Below are 19,544 nucleotides of genomic sequence, written 5' to 3'. Positions count from 1 at the left end.
TGTGATTTTTTTTTTTTTTTTTAAATACAGATAAAGTTTTGTATGACAGATGGGTTTAAAAATGGTGCAATGTAAAATAAAGTATAATAATTATATAATGTATAATAATAAATAATATTTAAGTAATTAAAGTGAACAAATATTTTCATAAAATATTTTACACCTCAACATAAGGGCATACAAATAGATATTTTATTTTAATGTATCATTTTACTGGCGTTACTTCCCATCAAAGAACAAATTTGCATGTACGTATTACGTATTAAAGCTGCACGTGATTACTATGTTGATATTTCTCCTTCAATCCTGCACTACAGTAGTTTGACTTACTGTACTCTGTCACCTGGAAATATTGCCCTCATTAAAAATGGAGTCCTCGGTTTTTCCCAACCCTACTGAAGCCGTTTGCCATCAGTACGTGTGACCCCTGAACCTGCTCGAGTGTGTGTGTGTGTGCCAGCCCTCCGCCATATTCACTGTTGTCTTGCCTTGAGAAAGAACAGAGAGCATTCGCGACTGTCCACAAGAACCGAAACTGTGTTTTTACACCGGACCTGGAGACCAGCCGACGGGCATAATACGGACTAAAGCGATGGCGAGGAAAAAAAGCAAGCAGCAGGGCGTCGGGGCCAAGGATTTAGTGTCGGGACAGCAGCAGCAGAGCCTGTCGAAGAAGCCCGGCGATGCGGGAGCAGCAGCAGCAGCAGCGGCGGCGGCAGCAGGCGGCGGCGCTGGCGGTGGAGGAGATGCAGGAGCGAGCAGGACCAATCAGGTAGCTAATGCTAACACGTCCATCCAACAGTACACCTCCTTGAGCCGGTTCGCGCTGTTAGCGACTTGATTTTTAAACTATTTTAACGGGCGCTTTATCTAGGGCTCTATTGCACGTGCAGTTATTTGTGTTTTCGCGCTTATTTTGCGTTTTGTAGCGCCTGATTAGCGATGTCCGAATCATGAACGACTTGTTCTTTGGAGTCGGATCTTTTATGAATTGGTTGAACCGATTCACAAAATCAGTCTAAACAATTCGTTCACGAATCGGATGGAATCAATAAACAACTGCTAAAACAGCTCTTTTTAGAAATGTACGATTCGTAGTGAGCTGAAGATTTGAGTGATGGGGCGAAGAATAATTCATTTTAAAAGCCCAATAAAAGAAATGTTACAAAAACATAATGGAAATATGCTTTCGATTTGATTTAAATGACAGTCTCAAAAAGATTTTAATAAATAGCGTTTTATTTAAATAATAGCATTTTTAAAAAGACTGCTGAAATATGTACATTTTATTATACTTTAATGTAAATGCAAATTATATTTAAATTATAAAATGACTTTGAATCATGTCTAAAACAAAGGACTAGGAAAACTGGAATTACACTTTTTTAAATCTTATAACGTAAAAAAATAAAACACAAAACTTGAAATAGAACAAAAACACTAATAAATAGTAATATGTGCAGTTTGCATATATGTATGAGGGACCATATATTGACGGAATTACGTCCCGACGTATAAGAATCCCAGAATCAGTTTTTGAACCGCTTCTTTGAAACGAACTCTTCGAAAGAACCGTTTCTCGGAAGTGAGTCGGATTTCCCATCACTACTGCACGGGCGGAGCAGCACTAGCTCGCTCGCCACCTATGCAACGATATAAATAAATAAATGTGTTGCCTTCATAGCGTTTTGATAGCCCCAAGCAGTGCAGTACCTTATATCTGAATGTTTTAAACGATACTGATTGTTTAGATATAGCTGGTTCAAGAAAGCTAAACGAAAGTCCGTGAAGCACAAAGCTAACAGTGTGTTGCTGTCGTCTACTGCTGTGGCTACTAAATTATTTCTGTAGAGATCAAGCTAAAGCGGCGCTACTAACCCAGCCACAGTCTCACTTGATGCGCTGACATAATTACCATGTGTTTGTGCATTAAATGACTTAAGAGGCATATTTACCATGTGTCAAGGGTTACATTATTGCCATACGGTTCAATTCTGGCTGCATTTCATGGTTACCAACCTGCTAACATGACTGTTAATATCTGCAGCACTCTAAATGTTACACTTGCAATGCACAAAAACATTAATAACGTTAAAAATGTTTGAGCTTATGCATTTAACACAGCTTTTGCCATGTTTGGATTGTGCACAGTAGAGTCTCAATGTTTGGTATTTGTTTTGGTGGGTTACAGTAGTCTTGTTGAACCCTTTTATGTTTTTGTAATAATTTTATTTTTGAAAGTTCAAGAACCTAATATTTCTCATATGATTTATGTGGACAGGTCTGTTTTACGATTTCACAACTTATTTGCAAAGAATCATGCTTTATTTATTGAGTCACTGCTATAAAAAGCTTTTCCCGCTGACCAGTCATTGACTTGACAGACAGCATGAATATTTTTTTATGAACTGGTTTCAGACAGGCTTTCAGAACACTATAACATTATCTCTAATGATCTATAACAAATTAAAATGAGCTTTAGATATATCCAAGCAAATATTTAATGTCTGCGGTTCTTCTTTCCTTGTAGAAATTGAGTTGTAATATTTGATGTATGAAAATGTATGAACCCATTTAACTTGATTTTACTCCGTTGGATGCCATTTTTAAATTTTTCTACCGACCACTGAACCACTTGCACAGAATTGTGGAATATGTATGGTTCCCATAGTCATGAATACCTGGAATTTTTGATTTCCCCTGATTTTCCCCTGCATTTTTTGATTTTCAGGCATGAAAATGTCTTGAAAATTAATAGATATTTTAGTGAATATAATTTCTTGGTTTCAAATGCAGAGCTCATTACATCCTGTCTGTCTTTTTTTGTTAACTCGTTTCCTCTGGTCACACAGTCCATGCACACGTGCTGCTTGCTTTGTCATCGGGAGTTTAAAGACTGGGGGGCAGGCCAGGTGAATGGGCTCCCCAATCATGGGTCCAAACTGGCGGAGGCTGTACCCGCGCTGTCCCAGGCCCTGCTGAGGGAGGTTCCTGGCCGCAAGCTGGCAGACGCCGTGCCTTCGCTCTCCCAGTCGCTGTTGGGTGAGGTGCCGCTGTGGATCTGCCAGAGCTGCAGGAAGAGTGTGGAAGAGGAGGAGAGGAGAACGGTTCAGGAGCAAACTACGCAGGTAATTGAGACCAAATATATTACGTATGGTGATTAGGAAATTAGTATGGAAATTAGTGTTTATAGGCACAGCTCACACAAAACAGAATGTGGTGAATCTGTTCTCCACATATTTATCTTAACCACAAGCATGTAAAAATTTTTGTAAGAAGAAATAAGTTGTACTTCCTGATATGACTGTGAAAAAAAAACATTTGGACACTATAGATGTCATTGCATTAAATACAAAATATCAAAATAAATGGTAAACAAATCATGCTAAAGCCTTTCTAAAAACTAACTTCTCTGTTCTAAACCATTCTTGGTCATTTGTGATTTTTAATCAACCAATATCAAAGTGATTTTTAGTAGGTATATGAAGTTGGTTCACACAGGTTTAACAAACATATGACATTCAGAGAGTGTCATAATACTTTTTGTCTTCATTCAAATAAATAAAGCACTTTAATTTTTTATCTAATGCAGTGACATTCATATATTAAAGGTAGGGTAGGCACTTTCAGAGAGGCTAGCAAAAGCAAGCTAGCTTTGAAAGCATGAGATCCTTCAGAGCGCCTCCAGAGCCATGCCTCCTTCGAAACACATAAGCGCACAGCAGCGCCTGCAAAGTACCACGAGAGAAGGCGTTGATAGAGTTGCATAGAAACGCAAAATCCGAGTCTGAGAACGTGCTAGACAGCTAGAGGTAGAACGTCATGGGTTGCCATCTCGTAATTACGGTTACGACTTTGCGTGAACGCAGCATAAGCTCATTGTTTTGGTTCAGGAGGAACTAAAAGGTGGCTGCTGTTTGCTTGTGGTGCTTGGTGATTGTGTGTCTACAACTTAAGGAACGCGCTGATGACGTGTGATGTCTGCGTGAGCAGGGTGTACAGAGGTATGGAAATACATATGTTGACAGGCAGGTAGGACATCATATCATTGCATTCAGACCGAGATTCCTGAGACTTTCCTGAGACCTCCATGGAAGATAAATGTAAATTTTTAGAGGTGTAAGTCGGTACTGTATCAAGTGATCCATTTTGTCTGGCTTATTTTTATTGTAAGATTGCACTAGCTGTGCAGTGTTAATAAAGATTTGCTGATGTTAAGTTTGCTTTTATCCTTTGCATGAAGAACAGCAGGTATGTTTTCATTTAAAGTTGCGAATTTAATTTAAATGCGCAAAATGTAAATATCACATAAAACATTTGCGAATAAAGCAGCATTTTCATCCTATGTGTTCAAGAGAATGAAATCGTCACTTCCTAGGAAATTGGCGCAAAATATCTGTAATAAAAATGAAAGTTGCTGCAATCGGGGAAGCCACTGTGGCTCTTTTTACATACATCATAAATGACTTGCGTCTCAGAGAGCGCAGATTAAACACAATAAAAGCTGTCATGCTATCTTGTGTTTAGATGCCTGGTGTTTGGGAACGCAATCATGCGAGAAACTTCTGGGAGGTTATTATACCAAATCATTCTGATGACAGACTTTGGCTCAGGCATTTCAGAATGATAAATTTGAGATGCCGTGCGATGAAATTGGTCCGCTGGTTAGTCCAGTTATCTAATCACATCCAATGTTGAGGCAAATCGCATGAGTTTTTTTGTTGCACATTGAGGGATATGTAAATGTGTTTCCATCGTAGTTTATGCGCATGTCTTCTTATCGGATAAAAATGTATCCGCCTCAATTGAGCGCATATGTTTTTATGCACATTTTTAGAATCTATGCACATCTTGGCACTTCCATCCAGCTTTTTTTATGTGATATCCCAAAATGTGCATAAAAATAGGTAGATGGAAACATAGCTAGCGTGTCAGACAACACTGAAACTGTGACTGAAACTGTCCTCTTCTTTAGACAGAAAAGCTCAGTATGTCATTGAGGACAATCCTGTGTACATAAAACAGGCTAAAAAGTCTGATAGCACTCACATGTCTAGTGCGACATCATTTTCCATGCACCCTTATAGATCCCTAACAGATTTTGCAGACTCAATTTTACTTTCTGTCACTTGTCTAAAAGATGGATGTGTTGTTATCCAGGTTCCGCTGTCCCACTCGTCCTCATGTAAGTCTCAGAGCTGCGGGAATGGTTATCCGGAGCATAGCTCGGTGGATTGGGACCCCAGCTCCTTCCTCTCTGCGCGCAAACTGTCTGGCCTGTGGAATTCAGCTCATTCTAATGGAGGGTCTCACTGCAACCACAGCACACCTTCACTTTCACAGGGTACGTCTCTCTGCTTTTTTACTTCATTACATGGCACTAGTGGTCAACCAATATTGGTTTTTGGATTGCCGATGCCAATATCTTAGAGAGCAGGTGGCCGATGGCTGATATGAAGCCGATTTGAAAATGAATTAAAAAAACAAATCTCTAAATTAAACAGACTTACTTTAGATGGCAACTTTTTGATTCTGTAATCGTATTGCAGTATTTTTTACAAGTAAAGAAATTGTTTGAAAAAATATGAATAATAAGCCAACAGAGCACTCAGTTATCTGGTAAGTTCAGAATCATATTTTCAAATAAAGACAAGGTAACACTAATTTTACATATAGCACACAGTGAAAGTGACATAAATATGACATAGTGGGCAGTGCTGCCAATTTAGCGATTTCATCGCTAGATTTGGCGACTTCTCTGCCCCTTTTGAGACTTTTTTCAAAAGCCTAGCGACAAATCTAGCAACTTCTTGGACAAACCTTATCTAGATTTCCGTGACCCGCCGACTGATCTATATTTATAGTAACAGAGATCAGTGGACTCGCCAGTGTGACATCATCTAGCGACATTTAGCGACCAGTTTTAGCTACTTTCAGCTGAAAGCAATTGGCAACACTGATAGTGGGCAACTGTATATAGCGCAGCATGGTTTAAAATCAAGTGTTTAAAGACACAATATGTAAGATTTATGAATTAAAATATCCAAAAACCACTAGAACAGTGTTAAGTATTTTGTTGACTTGTGTACTTACATTATCCCAGATGTTTCCAAGAATGTTTAAATCCAGAGAAATAAACAATTATAACCAGGACACGGATCATGTCCGTGCATCGCCTATCAATGACATCATACTTGCGTTACCCTTGATTTACAGTTTTATTTTGTAAAAACCAGGGAAACCCCAAAGATGCTTTAATATATTATGTTTTATTAGACAAGGGAACAACTGTTTGGATACATTTATAAAAGAAAAAATAATCATTGTTATAAAGCTCAACACGTTTAGTCTTATTGATTATATTAATATGATATGCTAAAATCGATCTAGCTTACTGCAGTGTGCAGCAAGTGTCTCATAGCAGCTGCCGAGCGAACACACAGAGTAACATTACAACATCAATTTCAACACACTCAGATGTATTTAATATGATAAACAGTGCTGCTTTACCCCACATACGCTTGACCGGAAGAAGCGGAAGCAGCGACTGCGGCATAATAAAAGTTCCACTGCTCTCAAAGCGTGTCGCGATCATCTCTCATTAGCAATCGCTCCAGCGGCCCCGTTCAGCTCCCACAGCACTCGACCCAGCATACTACAGTAATGTTAATAAACTCTTCCATGAACATGATTTCTGCCCTAGTCCCGTCGGATTCTTTTACTCTGGCTGGCTGTGAGGTGAAGATGACATCTCCCGTGATTCCATGCTCAATCTTGGCGTCATCAAGCTACGCCTTTGGTTTAAATAGGCAACCTCTAGCGGCGGAAAACTACATATTGTGTCTTTAAAGTTAGTTAGTTGATCTTGCGCATCCACTGAAGCTGAACTCTCCTGTCAGCATTCAGTTTGCAACACATTCATGCAGGCTACAAATGCACACTTCAGAATATCTGACAGCTGGATTCTAGTGTTTGCTTTTCTTTACTAGTAATATAAAAACAAAATACTTTTTTGTATTTTTTTACAGTTTACTTTCTTTGTTTAACTGTTCTATCAAGTAACATACTAGACAAAACTGTTCAACAGAGACCACATCTTAATGAAGTGTTCTCAGCACTGTCAAAATAAAAGCTTCCAACACATCAGCCAAACAGAAAATGACCATTGAATTGACCGTCGCAGCCAATTTCTACATAACTGTGCAAGTTTCAGGTTTCATATCACTCCATAATTTCTTCTTTATTCTCAGATGATAAGCTCAAATCAATATGTCATGCACATTAATTTATTTATTTGATACTTAGCTGTGTTATAAGCAGGATAATGTACAGTCAGACAGGCATTGTGACAAAATAAACCACTTCGGGGTTGATATAGGACCTGCTCAAACGTTTCATGTAGTTTGCTGAGTGGTTTTCTTAAAGGGGGGGTATAATACTATTTTATGCATTCTGACTTATTTACACTGTTAAAGAGTTGGATTCTCATGCTAAACATGGCCAAAGTTTCAAAACACGAGTTGGACGTATGACGGAGTATTTCTGTGCCAAATACACTACTTCCGGTTTCGGACCGGGTTTCGGAGAGTTTTTTTCGAGTATGGCCTGTATGATGTCAAAAGAGAATGGAATTCCTTGTATAGGCACTTCTCCCTGATAAGCATGCTCACACATCACCCAGAGCAAGAGCAAGAGCACGCCCATCAATGCGCTTCGTTCGGGATACGAAAACCGAGAGATTTTTCAACAATGGCTGTGTCCCAATTCAGGGGCTGCACCCTTCGAAGGCTGCATACATCATCGAGGCAGTCTCATTTAAGAAAAATAACAATTAGATTGCAACGTTACAAAAGAAATTACAGTATTTTACACCTCACAATGAATATCAGTCAATTTTATTACGGTTACTTTTCTTAAATATGACCCCCTTGATGACGTATGCAGCCTTCAAATGCAATCTCCGAAGGACACAGCCTCCGAAATGAGATGCAGCTCCTGTCACCAAGGGAGTGTGTTTTTGGTTGTGAGGGAAAGATTACCTTTTTCAGCTTCCTAAAGAACCCAGCGTCAATGGAACAGTGGATGAAGTTTGTTTTTCTGGGGCAGCAACGGAGTTGTGCACGTATGTTTGTTTGTTCCCGGGATTTCGGTGACTAATACTTTGTAAACAAGTCCCAGTTCGGCGCTGGATTTGCAGATCACGGGTGGTGAGTAAAGCTGCATCAGATGTCTGTGTTTTGTTGGCAATCGGCGCAAGTGCATATAATGTAAACAACACAAACGTTTTTGTTTCCTTTTTATTTATAATGATGTCGCAGCTAGCAGACGATCTCTACACAAAAGCTGCGCGCGCTTGTGACTCTTTAGCCCCACCCACGGCACTGACGGCAGGCACGCCCCCAGGAGCTCGGCTTTTTTCGGAAAGACTCGGTTTAGCGTATCTATCTTTTATAAATATGATAAAACTAAAGACTTTTTGGAGATATGAAGGATGCATTGTTACTCTACATGTACTCAAGATTAACATGAGATTGGAAGAAACTGTGTTTGATACCCCCCCTTTAAGTATTAATTAGAATTTGGCTGTAGAGATAAGACAGACTGACTGTGTTATTTCTTGTCCTGATAGGCGGAACGTTGGGACCAGCTTGCCATGAGAAGAGATCTTCTCATGATGCTCCCGGGAAGGCTGCCAAAACATTCGGGACTAAAGTCTGTCCCTACAGTCATCCCTCATCCCAGAATTCCAATGCAGCTTCTCCTGGGACACTGTCTGCCTCAACCGATCTATGTAAGACCAACCCCAAGCACTTCAAGACAATGTGTCGACGACCAACTCCTCCAGGTGAGAACACTCTATGAAATATAGGTAACATTATACTATAAGTTTTAATTGGTTATTGCTCTGGGTTCATGAACTAACAACAAGCGACAGTTTTTTTTTTCAGCAGCATTTATAAATCTCTGTTAATATTGTTCATTGTCAATTCATGTGCATTCATAATACATTAAAGGGTTAGTTCACCCAAAAATGAAAACTCTGTCACTTATTACTCACCCTCATGCCGTTCCACACCCGTAAGACCTTCGTTAATCTTCGGAACACAAATTAAGATATTTTTGTTGAAATCCGATGGCTCAGTGAGGCCTCCATAGACAGCAATGACATTTCCTCTCTCAAGATCCCCTAATGTACTAAAAACATATTTAAATCGGTTCATGTGAGTACAGTGGTTCAATATTAATATTATAAAGCAACGAGAATATTTTTGGTGCGCCAAAAAAAAAAAACGACTTGTATAGTGATGGCAGATTTCAAAACACTGCTTTATGAAGCTTCGGAGCATTATGAATCAGCGTGTCGAATTAGCGGTTCGCAGCGCCAAAGTCACGTGATTTCAGCAGTTTGGCGGTTTGACACGCGATCCGAATCATGATTCGACACATTGATTCATAATGCTCCAAAGCTATCTTAATTTGTGTTCCGAAGATTAACGAAGGTCTTACGGGTGTGGAACGGCATGAGGATGAGTAATAAATGACATTATTAACTAACCCTTTAATGTTAATTCATACAACTTGTAATGTTAAAAAATGTATTGTTATACTACCATTCATGGGGGGTTTAGGGTTCTTTGATGATTGGAAATCTTTTGTAACATTATAAATGGCTTTACTGTCACTTTTGATCAATTCAGTATGCCTTTGCTGAATAAAAGTATTAATTTCTTTCAAAAAACCCTAAACTTTTAAATTTTGGTATTGTATGTAGAAATTAACATTAACCAAGATTAATAAAGGCTGTAAAAGTATTGTTCATTATACCTAATGCATTAACTAACTAAATTAAAGTGTTACTAGAATGTCATTTACCACCGTATTTCCATATAGAATCTGTTAATATCAGTTTTTTTTTTATCTCAGTGGTTCTGTTGATGTTGTGTTCAGGGATAGAAGATAATAGATTGCAGGTCGAAGTGTTTGTTCTAATTTTAGCACAGTGTTGCTGTAGAAAGACTAAAGGAGATTGTGTGGGAGAATATGTATGCATGCACTTCAGCTTTAATGTAAACAATAGCAGTTAACATTTTGCTTTTTTTTTTTTTTTTTTTTTTTTTTTTACAATGAATTTAATGTTTATACTTGTATACTTCTTCACTTGTTCATATTGCACCACATTATGTAATAGGTGCAAGCCTCAAAGCTTTCAATTATTCACCATCTCCTGACCATACTTGACTTGACAAGAATATGTCAGACATCACTGAAAAGGAAATGTTGCTGCAAAGTGTCACAATCACACCCAATCAGAACATTTTGATGTTTAATAAACCGTTATATAAGGTGGGATTATGAACCAATGAAGTTTCACTGGACAGTACCACTGGATGCAGAAAAAAAATAGAAACCAAGCACAATAAAATATCCTGTTGCTTGTTGCTGTCACTCAAATTAACATGGAAGTTGATTTTTCACTTGTGTCCTAATTGTACGTCCCCTAAAGACAACTAAATATCCAAAGAATTAAAATATCTTGTTTCTCTCCAGGTGAAGCGTTCCACCCAAACGATCACCATCAAGCTGCAGACCTGTCAGTGCCGCCCAACAGTCCAACGGGTCTCTCATCCCAGCATTCCTCGCTGCTGCCTCCCAAACAAAACTCCAGTCAGCATGTTCACGTCAACTCTGCTAGTCCGGGGCTGCCTTCGCATGCTCCTTTCTCTCCGTTGGTACCAAACATTCACGGTCCCGCAGCCAAGCATTCAAGTGGGGCGGACAGTCCGGTGGCCCTACACAAGCCCAGCACCTGCAAGAATTCCCACATTCCTGCTGTTAACACACAACACGGCAAACTCAGCAATTCGCTCATAGGCTGCAGTCACCCCTGCAATGGACACAGTAACGGCAGCCCTGTAGCCTCCTCCAATGCTGGCCATCTGACGTCTGGGGCATGCAGGTGAGCATTGGTGGACGTGCACTGGTCATTGGTTGTTTTTATTAACATTTCTGTATGTTAAAGGGTTAGTTCAACCAAAAATGAAAATTCTGTCATTAATTACTCACCCTCATGTCGTTTCACACCTGTAAGACCTTCGTTCATCTTCGGAACACAACTTAAGATTCGTCCATAGGCAACAATATAATCACCACTTTCAAGTTCCTGAAAGGTACTAAAGACATTGTTAAAACAGTTAACGTGACTGCAGTGGTTCAACCTTAATTTTATGAAGCGATGAGAATACTTTTAGTGCTCAAAAATAACAACTTTATTCAACAATATCCTCTCTTCTGTGCCATTCTCATATGCTGTTTACGTTCAGCACTTCCAGGTTCTACATCAGAACACGGGCTCAGTATTGGCAGAGGCTGTTCACGTGAGCAGCACGATGCATTTTTGTGATGCTGACGCAGGAGTCATTCTGCGTACCGCGTTCTGACGTAGAACCTGGAAGTGCTGAATGTAAACAACGTATAAGAATGACACAGTAGAGAGGATATTGTTGATCAAAAATATCTTAATTTGTGTTCCGAAGATGAACGAAGGTCTTACCGGTTTGGAACAACATGAGGGTGAGTAATTAATGACAGAATTTTCATTTTTGCGTAAACTAACCCTTTAAGTAGTAGGGCTTTGTTGAAAATATCAATTTATTGATTCTCATTCCCATTAATCGATTCTCTTCTTAAACCCCAGGAATCTATCTTTTAGTTTATGCTGTTTTCAGTTGATGTATGAACAAAACTTCACTTAACATTATTTGTAGCGTGCCTCACATCCAATAAATCACAATAAACTTTGTGCTTTGTTACTTTTGATATGAAACAAAGTCTCAGCATTTAGAGTCCATTAATGTTATTATGAAATTCAAATAATAAATACCATTTTTGGTGCTCTTTAATGTGGTGCGACAGATCGATGTATAGCTGCCTCAGTTAACTGATACAGTTCAACTTAACAAAATGTCTCATGTAATCACGCAATCAGTGTTTCAACTGCAGAAAGACGTTAATAAAACAGCTTGCAAACATCACGTAACGTCACATTTACCTCAGAAAAGCCATTCAGTGTCCATAGCTCGATAGTTAGCTCTAGAGAGGAGCATTTTTGTTAAATATATGCACTATATTACATTACATATTCATTGTATTTTTACTTGACCTGCTCTTCAATATATAATCTATCTTTGAATAAATCAATCATGAAATTTCATTTTATGACAGCACAGATTATTTGTTTATGTTTCAGAAACAAATTGGAGTAGAAACATATGTAATTAAATTTGTTATTATAAAAAACTGCCTTATGTGCAATTTAAATACTTGTATACAAATCAGTTGTTAATTTTAATCCTTATTGTTACAGTAATGTATCAACTGACAGGCTTTAGTTGAAAGACATTTTTGTTTTCCTTGAGGAAAAATTGACATGTACTGTACCTGATATATATCCAAATGAATCTATATCAAATCAATTTGACTGGAGATCATGATTTAATTGAATTTGAAATCGAATTCAGAAAAAATTTGTCTATTTGTGTTAAGTTGTGTTGTTCTGTTTGAACAGGGACCAGGCGTGTAAAGGGCACAAGTTACCCAATGGATCGTTATGTCACGCTCCGCCCTGTGAGCTTGAAGAAGGAGATGATGAGGACAGCAGCTCGGAGCGCAGTTCCTGTGCTTCCTCTTCCACCAATCAAAAGGACGGGAAATACTGTGACTGTTGCTACTGCGAGTTCTTCGGCCACAACGCGGTACTGTTTTCCTAATGCTCCATCTTTTAATGTTTAGACATTGCTCTAACACATTATGTTTGTGCTCTGTCTACCCTAAATAAAAATATTCATCTTCCCCTTTACAGCCTCCGGCTGCCCCCACCAGTCGGAACTATGCTGAGATCAGGGAGAAGCTTCGGTCCAGACTGACCCGCCGTAAAGAGGAACTTCCTCAGAGGCAGGATCTAGACCCAGCAGCACCGAGTGCCATAGACCATCGAGATGTGGATGAACTCCTGGACTTCATCAACAGCACAGAGCCCAAGCCCATAAACAGTGCCAAGGCAGCAAAACGGGCACGGCACAAACAGAAGAAAAAGGTACAGTGTTTTCCAGTTCACTGTGTGCAATATAGATACTTTAAACTGCAGAAATAGTAAGCGTAGTATTTTGCTGTGCTATTCCAAACCTTCCAAAATATGCTACATGGATATGACTAATTGTAAGAAAATTACACCTTTTCCTGCTGAAAACTCAGATTTGCCATCACAGAAAGTGTGTGTGTGTGTGTACCTGGTATTTCCCTATATTATGGGGTATTCCCAAATGTCCCCACAAGGATAGTGATACCACTAAATTTTGACCTTTTAGGGACATTTTTTGTTCCCCATGAGGAAAACGGCTTATAAATCATACTAAATTAAGTGTTTTGAAAATCTAAAATTGCAGGAAGTTTTCTGTGATGGGTAGGTTTAGGGTTAGGGATAGAATATACAGTTTGTACAGTATAAAAACCATTGTCTATGGGAAGTCCTCATAAAACATGGAAACCAGTATGTGTGTATGTTTGCTTGATTTAATGTGCCTGAAAAAATATTATTATTATTTTTTTTAAGTTACTTATAAGCCACTGCTTTCTAACAGGCTTCTGTTTCCAGATTGTACCTTTTGAAGCTCTGGCCTTTTTCATTTCCAGAAATAGTTTTTTTTTTTTTTTTGAAGCCAACTTGCCAATTGTAGTCTTTATGCAGATGCAGCATTTACTCTTCCAACTTTCTTTTAAAAAAATATGATTGTGACCGATTTCTCAACAATCTTGAACAGGAGAAGGAGAGGGCTCTTCAGGGCAGCGTTGAGGCAGCCAGCAGCGAACCCCGCTCGGCATCTCCCCCCGACCCCGTAGAAGATTCGTCTCAAGATGGGGAAGCGAACAGACTGTTGGAGTGGCCTCAGCTAGAGCTGGAGCGAGTTAACAGTTTCCTGACCAGCCGTCTGGAGGAGATCAAAAACACCATAAAAGACTCCATCCGTGCCTCCTTCAGCATGTACGACCTCAACCTGGACGTCAATGACTTCCCGAAGAAGGCGGCAACACTGGAAGGAAACCATCTGCTGTCTCACCTCAACGGATCTTCTGATCTGCAGCAGATAGACTTGGATCTGGCGCCGCTCTCGCTGAGGAACTTCAAGAGAGATCTAGATGTAGTGAACGGTTGGGAGGACAACAGCACTGCAGCCAAAGACATCCAGAGGCTCCACTCCACACCCAGTCTTTCCAAGCTCATCCGTGTTCGGTCACCAGAACGAAGCCCAGCCACGGGTTCAGAGTCCATCCAGCCTGGCACCATGTCTACTGCCAAACCCAACGATGCAGTTCCTGAAACCAAGACCTCAACAGGAGCCGGATCCAAGACGAAGAAGGGTAAGAAACAGCAGAATCAGCGGCAGCAGGAGCAGGCGACTCAGGAGCAGGTGACCAGTATGAAAACAGCAAAAACTGAGATGCACAAAGCGCAGGAAACAAGGCCAGCTGATTTAGATAAGAGCAACAAAGGTGGATCCAAACAGAACCACCACACTCAGCAGCAGACAGACTCACAGAAAACAGGAAATAAAAGAGCAGAAGAGGTCAAAGCTTGCAAGCAGTCATCCAACGGAGCCTCAAACGGTCACCATAATGCAGGGTCTAACACACAGAGGGGGAAGAATGAACTCTCGGACACACGGGACGTAGACACTAAAACCACCTCCAACACTCCCAGTTCACAGCAGCAAGCACAGCAGCCGAAAGGAAAGACTAAAAATAAGAACAAAAACAAGACGGAAAAGTCACATAATGCAATCGGTAAGTGACCTATGGGAAATAGCAAGTTGGTCTGATCTTGTAGTTCTGTTTAATCATCTTTATCTTGACAATTTTCAGCTCATAACTTTTCACCTTCTTTATCTCTAATAGATGATGTGTTCCTTCCCAAAGATGTTGACCCTACGGAAATGGATGAGATCGATCGTGAGGTTGAATATTTCAAGAGGTAAAGCCCAGTCATTTTACAAAGACAATCTGCTCTGTTTATTAGCTGTGTTTCTTAAAGGTTCAGAGTGTGAATTTTAGCGGCATCTAGTGGTGAGGTTGCGAATTGCAACCAACGGCTCAGTCCACCTCTCACCCCTCCCTTTCGAAGCACGTAGAGAAGCTACGGTGGCCGACACAGGACAAAGATATCGTAGTCTGAGACAGAAGAGAGTAGCCAGTCAAGCAATGAGCAGTTTGTCTGTTTAGGGCTACTGTAGAAACATTGCGGCGCAAAATGGCGCCTTCCATGTAAGGGGACCCACTGTGTATGTAGATAGAAATGGCTCATTCAAAGGAAATAAAAACATAATGGTTCATTATGTAAGGTCTTTATACACCACTGAAAACATAGTTATGTATATTATATTGCATTTCTGTCAATAGATCCTCCTAAATATTACACACTGGACTTTTAAGACACGCATCTCTATTATTATTATTATTGCTCATATTTAGGATACAATACAGAAGTTAAGTTTAGTTATATTTTATATAAATATAAATCTGCTCTAATATGGTGATCACAGACAACTGTAGGTACTCTACAGTCCAAAAGTTTCTTTTTAAGAAATTAATAGTTTTATTCAGCAATGATGCATTAAATTGATCAAAAGTGACAGTAAAGACATTTTATAATGTTACAAAATATTTATATTTCAAATAAATGCTGTTCCTTTAAACTTCCTATTCATCAAAGAATCCTGAAAAAATGCATCAATCAACAAAAATATTAAGCAGGACAACTGTTTTAAACATTGATAATAATAAGAAATGTTTCTTGAGCTCCAAATCAGCATATTAGAATGATTTCTGAAGGATCATGTGACACTGAAGACTGGAGTAATTTCACAATATTACTGTTTTTTTTTATGCTAAGCATAAGAGACTGCTTTCAAAAACATAAAAAAATTATGGCCACACTTCAGTATAGGGAACACATATTCTGATTCTTCTGTGCAGAAATGCAGTACTGAAGCATAACTGACATAAAAATTTTCCTCTGCAAATAACGTTTACACAATTTTATATTTCAACCACTGTACAAAGTCACAGTAAAGAATAAACAGAGTTCAGAATTCTGTTCTGTACCTTTAACAAACCCTCTAACCCAAGTATAAAACATTTTCACTTAATTTGTCTTGTACTGTTCATGCTACAGCCATGAATACCTTAAATTGTGCGGCTTGTGCCAAGAAGTGTGTTATAACTTTTCTAAGTTATAGGAATATTGATTTTTAGCCTGGCTGGAGATAAAGCAGTAGAAAACATCTCATAAATATAAACCATGTCCTAAGTAGACACAGTCTGGTAAGATATTTGGCTGTTCACAGACTGAAACAATGTTACATGATAACAGCCAATTAGAACATATCAGATGCTTAATATACAGTTATGCAAAATGGCATTTTGCGATTTTTCCAAAACCAAGTGCAGAAATATTATCTAAGATCTAGATAGGGTAACTAAAACTTCCTGGTGATTATTGCTAGGACAACAACTCAGATTTACATGGAAAAGATACCACTTGACGTTTTATTGCGTCACCGGTAATGACCTGTGACGCAATAAAACGTCAAGCGGTATCTTTTCCATGTCATGTCATGTCATCCAGAATGTCATAGAGATGTAAAAGTCTCACTTGTTGCTTAACATTCTTTTAATTTCCCCATTTTTCTTCTTAGGTTTTGCCTTGACTCTGCTAAACAAACCCGACAGAAGGTTGCCGTGAACTGGTCCAACTTCAGCCTCAAAAAGATGCCCTCAAATGCAGCTCAGTAACAGATGGGTGATGGTAAACAGACCCCCCTCCCCTCCCAGCAAGACTGTACTAAAAACCAGTTTGGCCTTTGGTTACTGTATTTAACACTCGATCGGCCTAAGGTTGCTCCCTCTCACAGCCCTTTCTGCCTCTATGCCACGGGACCTTGATTTTTGACCACCAGTCATCAAACATGTTTTCGTTATACCTGTTGCTCGCAGTGGATCACACTGCCCCCTGATCTCAGTCCGAAAGCCTGCATCTTGTTATTGCGTCGCTAAAACACGTTCGGGTACTGATCCAGTTCATCTTTATGCTTTATATGTCATATGTACACAGTTATTTTACAATAAAAATGTTTTAAATTTGCAACACTGATGCGGTTTGACCTATCAAGCCTTTTTCAGCTGTTCATTTTTAAAAGGTACTTCTCCACTTGCAGATCACCATCATGCATTTTTGCAGACACCACTCACCCTGCAAATATACTGTAGTCTTAGAATAGATGCAAAAAATGTGGGTTTTTTGATAATACAAAATTCAAATTGCTGTATCATGTCTGATTGTCATAATGGAGGTAAAAAGGCAGCAAAGACTGTTGTGTTCACTGATGTGTTTTAGTTTGTAGTTTGTCCATGTGAAATACAAAGACCTGGATAGACTATACCACACCTATGTCATTTTACAGTCGACTTTGTAAAGCCGAGACAGTTAATATGCACAAAAAGTGAACCGTGCACATGGACTTTGTTGTCCTTTTAGAACAACAAGAACATCTTTGCTTACAATGTATGACATGTGAAACTTTTGTTTTATTACTTTGGACATTTTTAAGAAAAGAAAAAGGAATCAACACTAAAAAGAAACTGATTTTAAAGACCTGTATCCGTTGGCTGTCACTTTTATACACAAATTCGAAGGTTGACCAGATGAGCTACGTTTCTTTTGCATGATGAGTAAAACTGACAAGTTTAGGCTACTACAAACCTCTCCCATGTCCTTCAGACCTGTATGGAATGCTATTCAAAACTGACTTCTGGCAAAGCTCCCTGATTCCCTGACCAAAATCTTATGGTAGTGTCCCTGCTGATCCTCCCATGTGGTGGTTTGGATATAGTTCTGTGCTGTGACCACGTTCCCAATGCTGTTGTTGTGAGTTTCAGTTTGTAGTTGGTTCTCCAGCAGTGTACCCTTGATTTGGCTGCATGACCTCATTTTGTTCATCCCAGACACTTGCAGTAGTTCTGCGCGTGTAATTTCAGTCCACTAGTGCGTGACAAGTTCAGACCTGTTTTACTCCTTACATTTGCAATCAAGGACTTTTCATGATGATTCAAGATTCTCCTCAGTGGTACGGCGCTTGAAACATTTGGTTGCCCTTTCCATAGCTTTGTATGTCTGCATCGTATTTTTTACTGAGCCCCTTCTGGTAAAAATCCTAACTACAGATATGACATTATGTTGAAAATTAGGGTCTCTGGGTTTATGATAGTCTGAATCTCCTTGGAAGGATTGAGATCTCTCCAGACATGTTTTGAGTTTTTGTTTTCATATTTTTTTCCCGACATCTTTGACTCTATCCAGGTTATATTCAACTAGAAAACATTATCTTAAACATTTGGAATGTAGATTTATACTATACCATTAATGGCCAAGTGTATGTTGGCTTTCTGTTTTACTTTGTTGTTTTTTATTATTATAATAATTATTATTATTCACTTTTGATACTGTGAAAATCTTTCATGCCGAAAGATTAAAACATGACAGTTTTGAAAAAAAAAAAAAAAAATGTGTTGTGTTTGCTTTCTAATCTTATACGTTTTAAACTTGCATACAAATCTGTTAATGTATATAAAAAAAGAGAAATATAGAGATTTGGAAAAATGCAGTTCACAATTAAAGTTATTCACCTTGGAGTTATTTTTCAAGGTGTTTTCTAGGTAAAGGTTATGCTTAAATTAAAATAAAAAGAATCTGTCATTTATTCACTCGTCTTTAAGGAGATTTTAGGAATAATATTTAGGATGAGAATGATTAATGGTGACCGAGACTGTCATTCTGCTTCCATTTCCTTGTGTTCAACAGAAGAACGAAAGGTGTTGAACAACATTATGGTGGAAATATGGACGATCTTATCCGAGAGACTTTCGTTTCGTTTAGTCCCTTTTGGGCCACCGTAGTGTACGTAACCTGTACGTCACGATTCTACTGCGCAGTAGCAGCGTAGCATGCTAGCGAGTGTAAACAATTCTTAATTGAATGTAATGTAACATTTAGCTTACATTTTTATACTAAATATCATCGCTAAATTATAAGCTTAAAGCCAATAACGTCGAGCACCATGGAAACAGAAAACGGACCCAAAAAGGTGAGTGCTATTATGTAAATAAATGCGTCTTTATAAAGTAACGTTAAACAGATTCGAGAAACATTCACCCACATCAAAGAGTATAGAAGTCAATATAAGTTCTTTGCCCACATTCACAGTATTAAACGTGTTTAATTCCCTGCTGGTTACTATATTTATCTGTTATACAATGACGTTTTAGTTTACATAACGATTTAAGTTTACCCTGATTTAGTGTAAATAAACACTTATACGAAGAGAATTTGTGCTCCCGAACTGCTTTATAACGTTTTAAACTTATTTAACTCCCTACTGTTTACTATATTTATCTATTATAAAATGACGTTTTAGCAGTTTACATAACGAGTTAAG

The 19,544-nt window shown here is 38.7% G+C and overlaps 2 protein-coding genes across 4 annotated transcripts in view; both read left to right on the top strand.

The window, feature by feature from the left end:
* Window positions 1-392: 392 nt before the first annotated feature.
* Window positions 393-19,192, top strand: fam193b (family with sequence similarity 193 member B). Its single transcript, XM_051918404.1, has 10 exons — window positions 393-772; window positions 2,853-3,128; window positions 5,161-5,344; window positions 8,630-8,845; window positions 10,549-10,957; window positions 12,566-12,752; window positions 12,860-13,093; window positions 13,818-14,838; window positions 14,950-15,025; window positions 16,749-19,192. Exons 1-10 carry the CDS (start codon window positions 593-595, stop codon window positions 16,843-16,845), a joined length of 2,880 nt encoding a protein of 959 aa, XP_051774364.1. The 5' UTR covers window positions 393-592; the 3' UTR covers window positions 16,846-19,192.
* Window positions 19,023-19,544, top strand: part of LOC127525688 (probable ATP-dependent RNA helicase DDX41) — a 12,882-nt gene continuing 12,360 nt past the window's right edge. For all 3 annotated transcript variants that reach the window (XM_051918406.1, XM_051918405.1, XM_051918407.1), the window contains exon 1: window positions 19,023-19,193. In XM_051918406.1, coding sequence (XP_051774366.1) covers window positions 19,167-19,193 — 27 coding nt within the window. In that variant the 5' untranslated portion in view covers window positions 19,023-19,166. The remainder of the gene's footprint in view (window positions 19,194-19,544) is intronic.

Source organism: Ctenopharyngodon idella, chromosome 14, assembly GCF_019924925.1.
Source record: "Ctenopharyngodon idella isolate HZGC_01 chromosome 14, HZGC01, whole genome shotgun sequence".
NCBI classification, from domain to species: domain Eukaryota; kingdom Metazoa; phylum Chordata; class Actinopteri; order Cypriniformes; family Xenocyprididae; genus Ctenopharyngodon; species Ctenopharyngodon idella.
The sequence above is the reverse complement of the archived record's forward strand: the minus strand, read 5'-3'. Positions and strand labels throughout refer to the sequence as shown.

Bases quoted from the DNA above. Each gene is read 5' to 3' on its own strand.
- fam193b (XM_051918404.1), top strand. From the start codon at position 593: ATGGCGAGGAAAAAAAGCAAGCAGCAGGGCGTCGGGGCCAAGGATTTA. The intron at 773-2,852 runs GTAGCTAATGCT...CTGGTCACACAG, and splicing joins GAGCGAGCAGGACCAATCAG to TCCATGCACACGTGCTGCTT. The intron at 13,094-13,817 runs GTACAGTGTTTT...AATCTTGAACAG, and splicing joins GGCACAAACAGAAGAAAAAG to GAGAAGGAGAGGGCTCTTCA.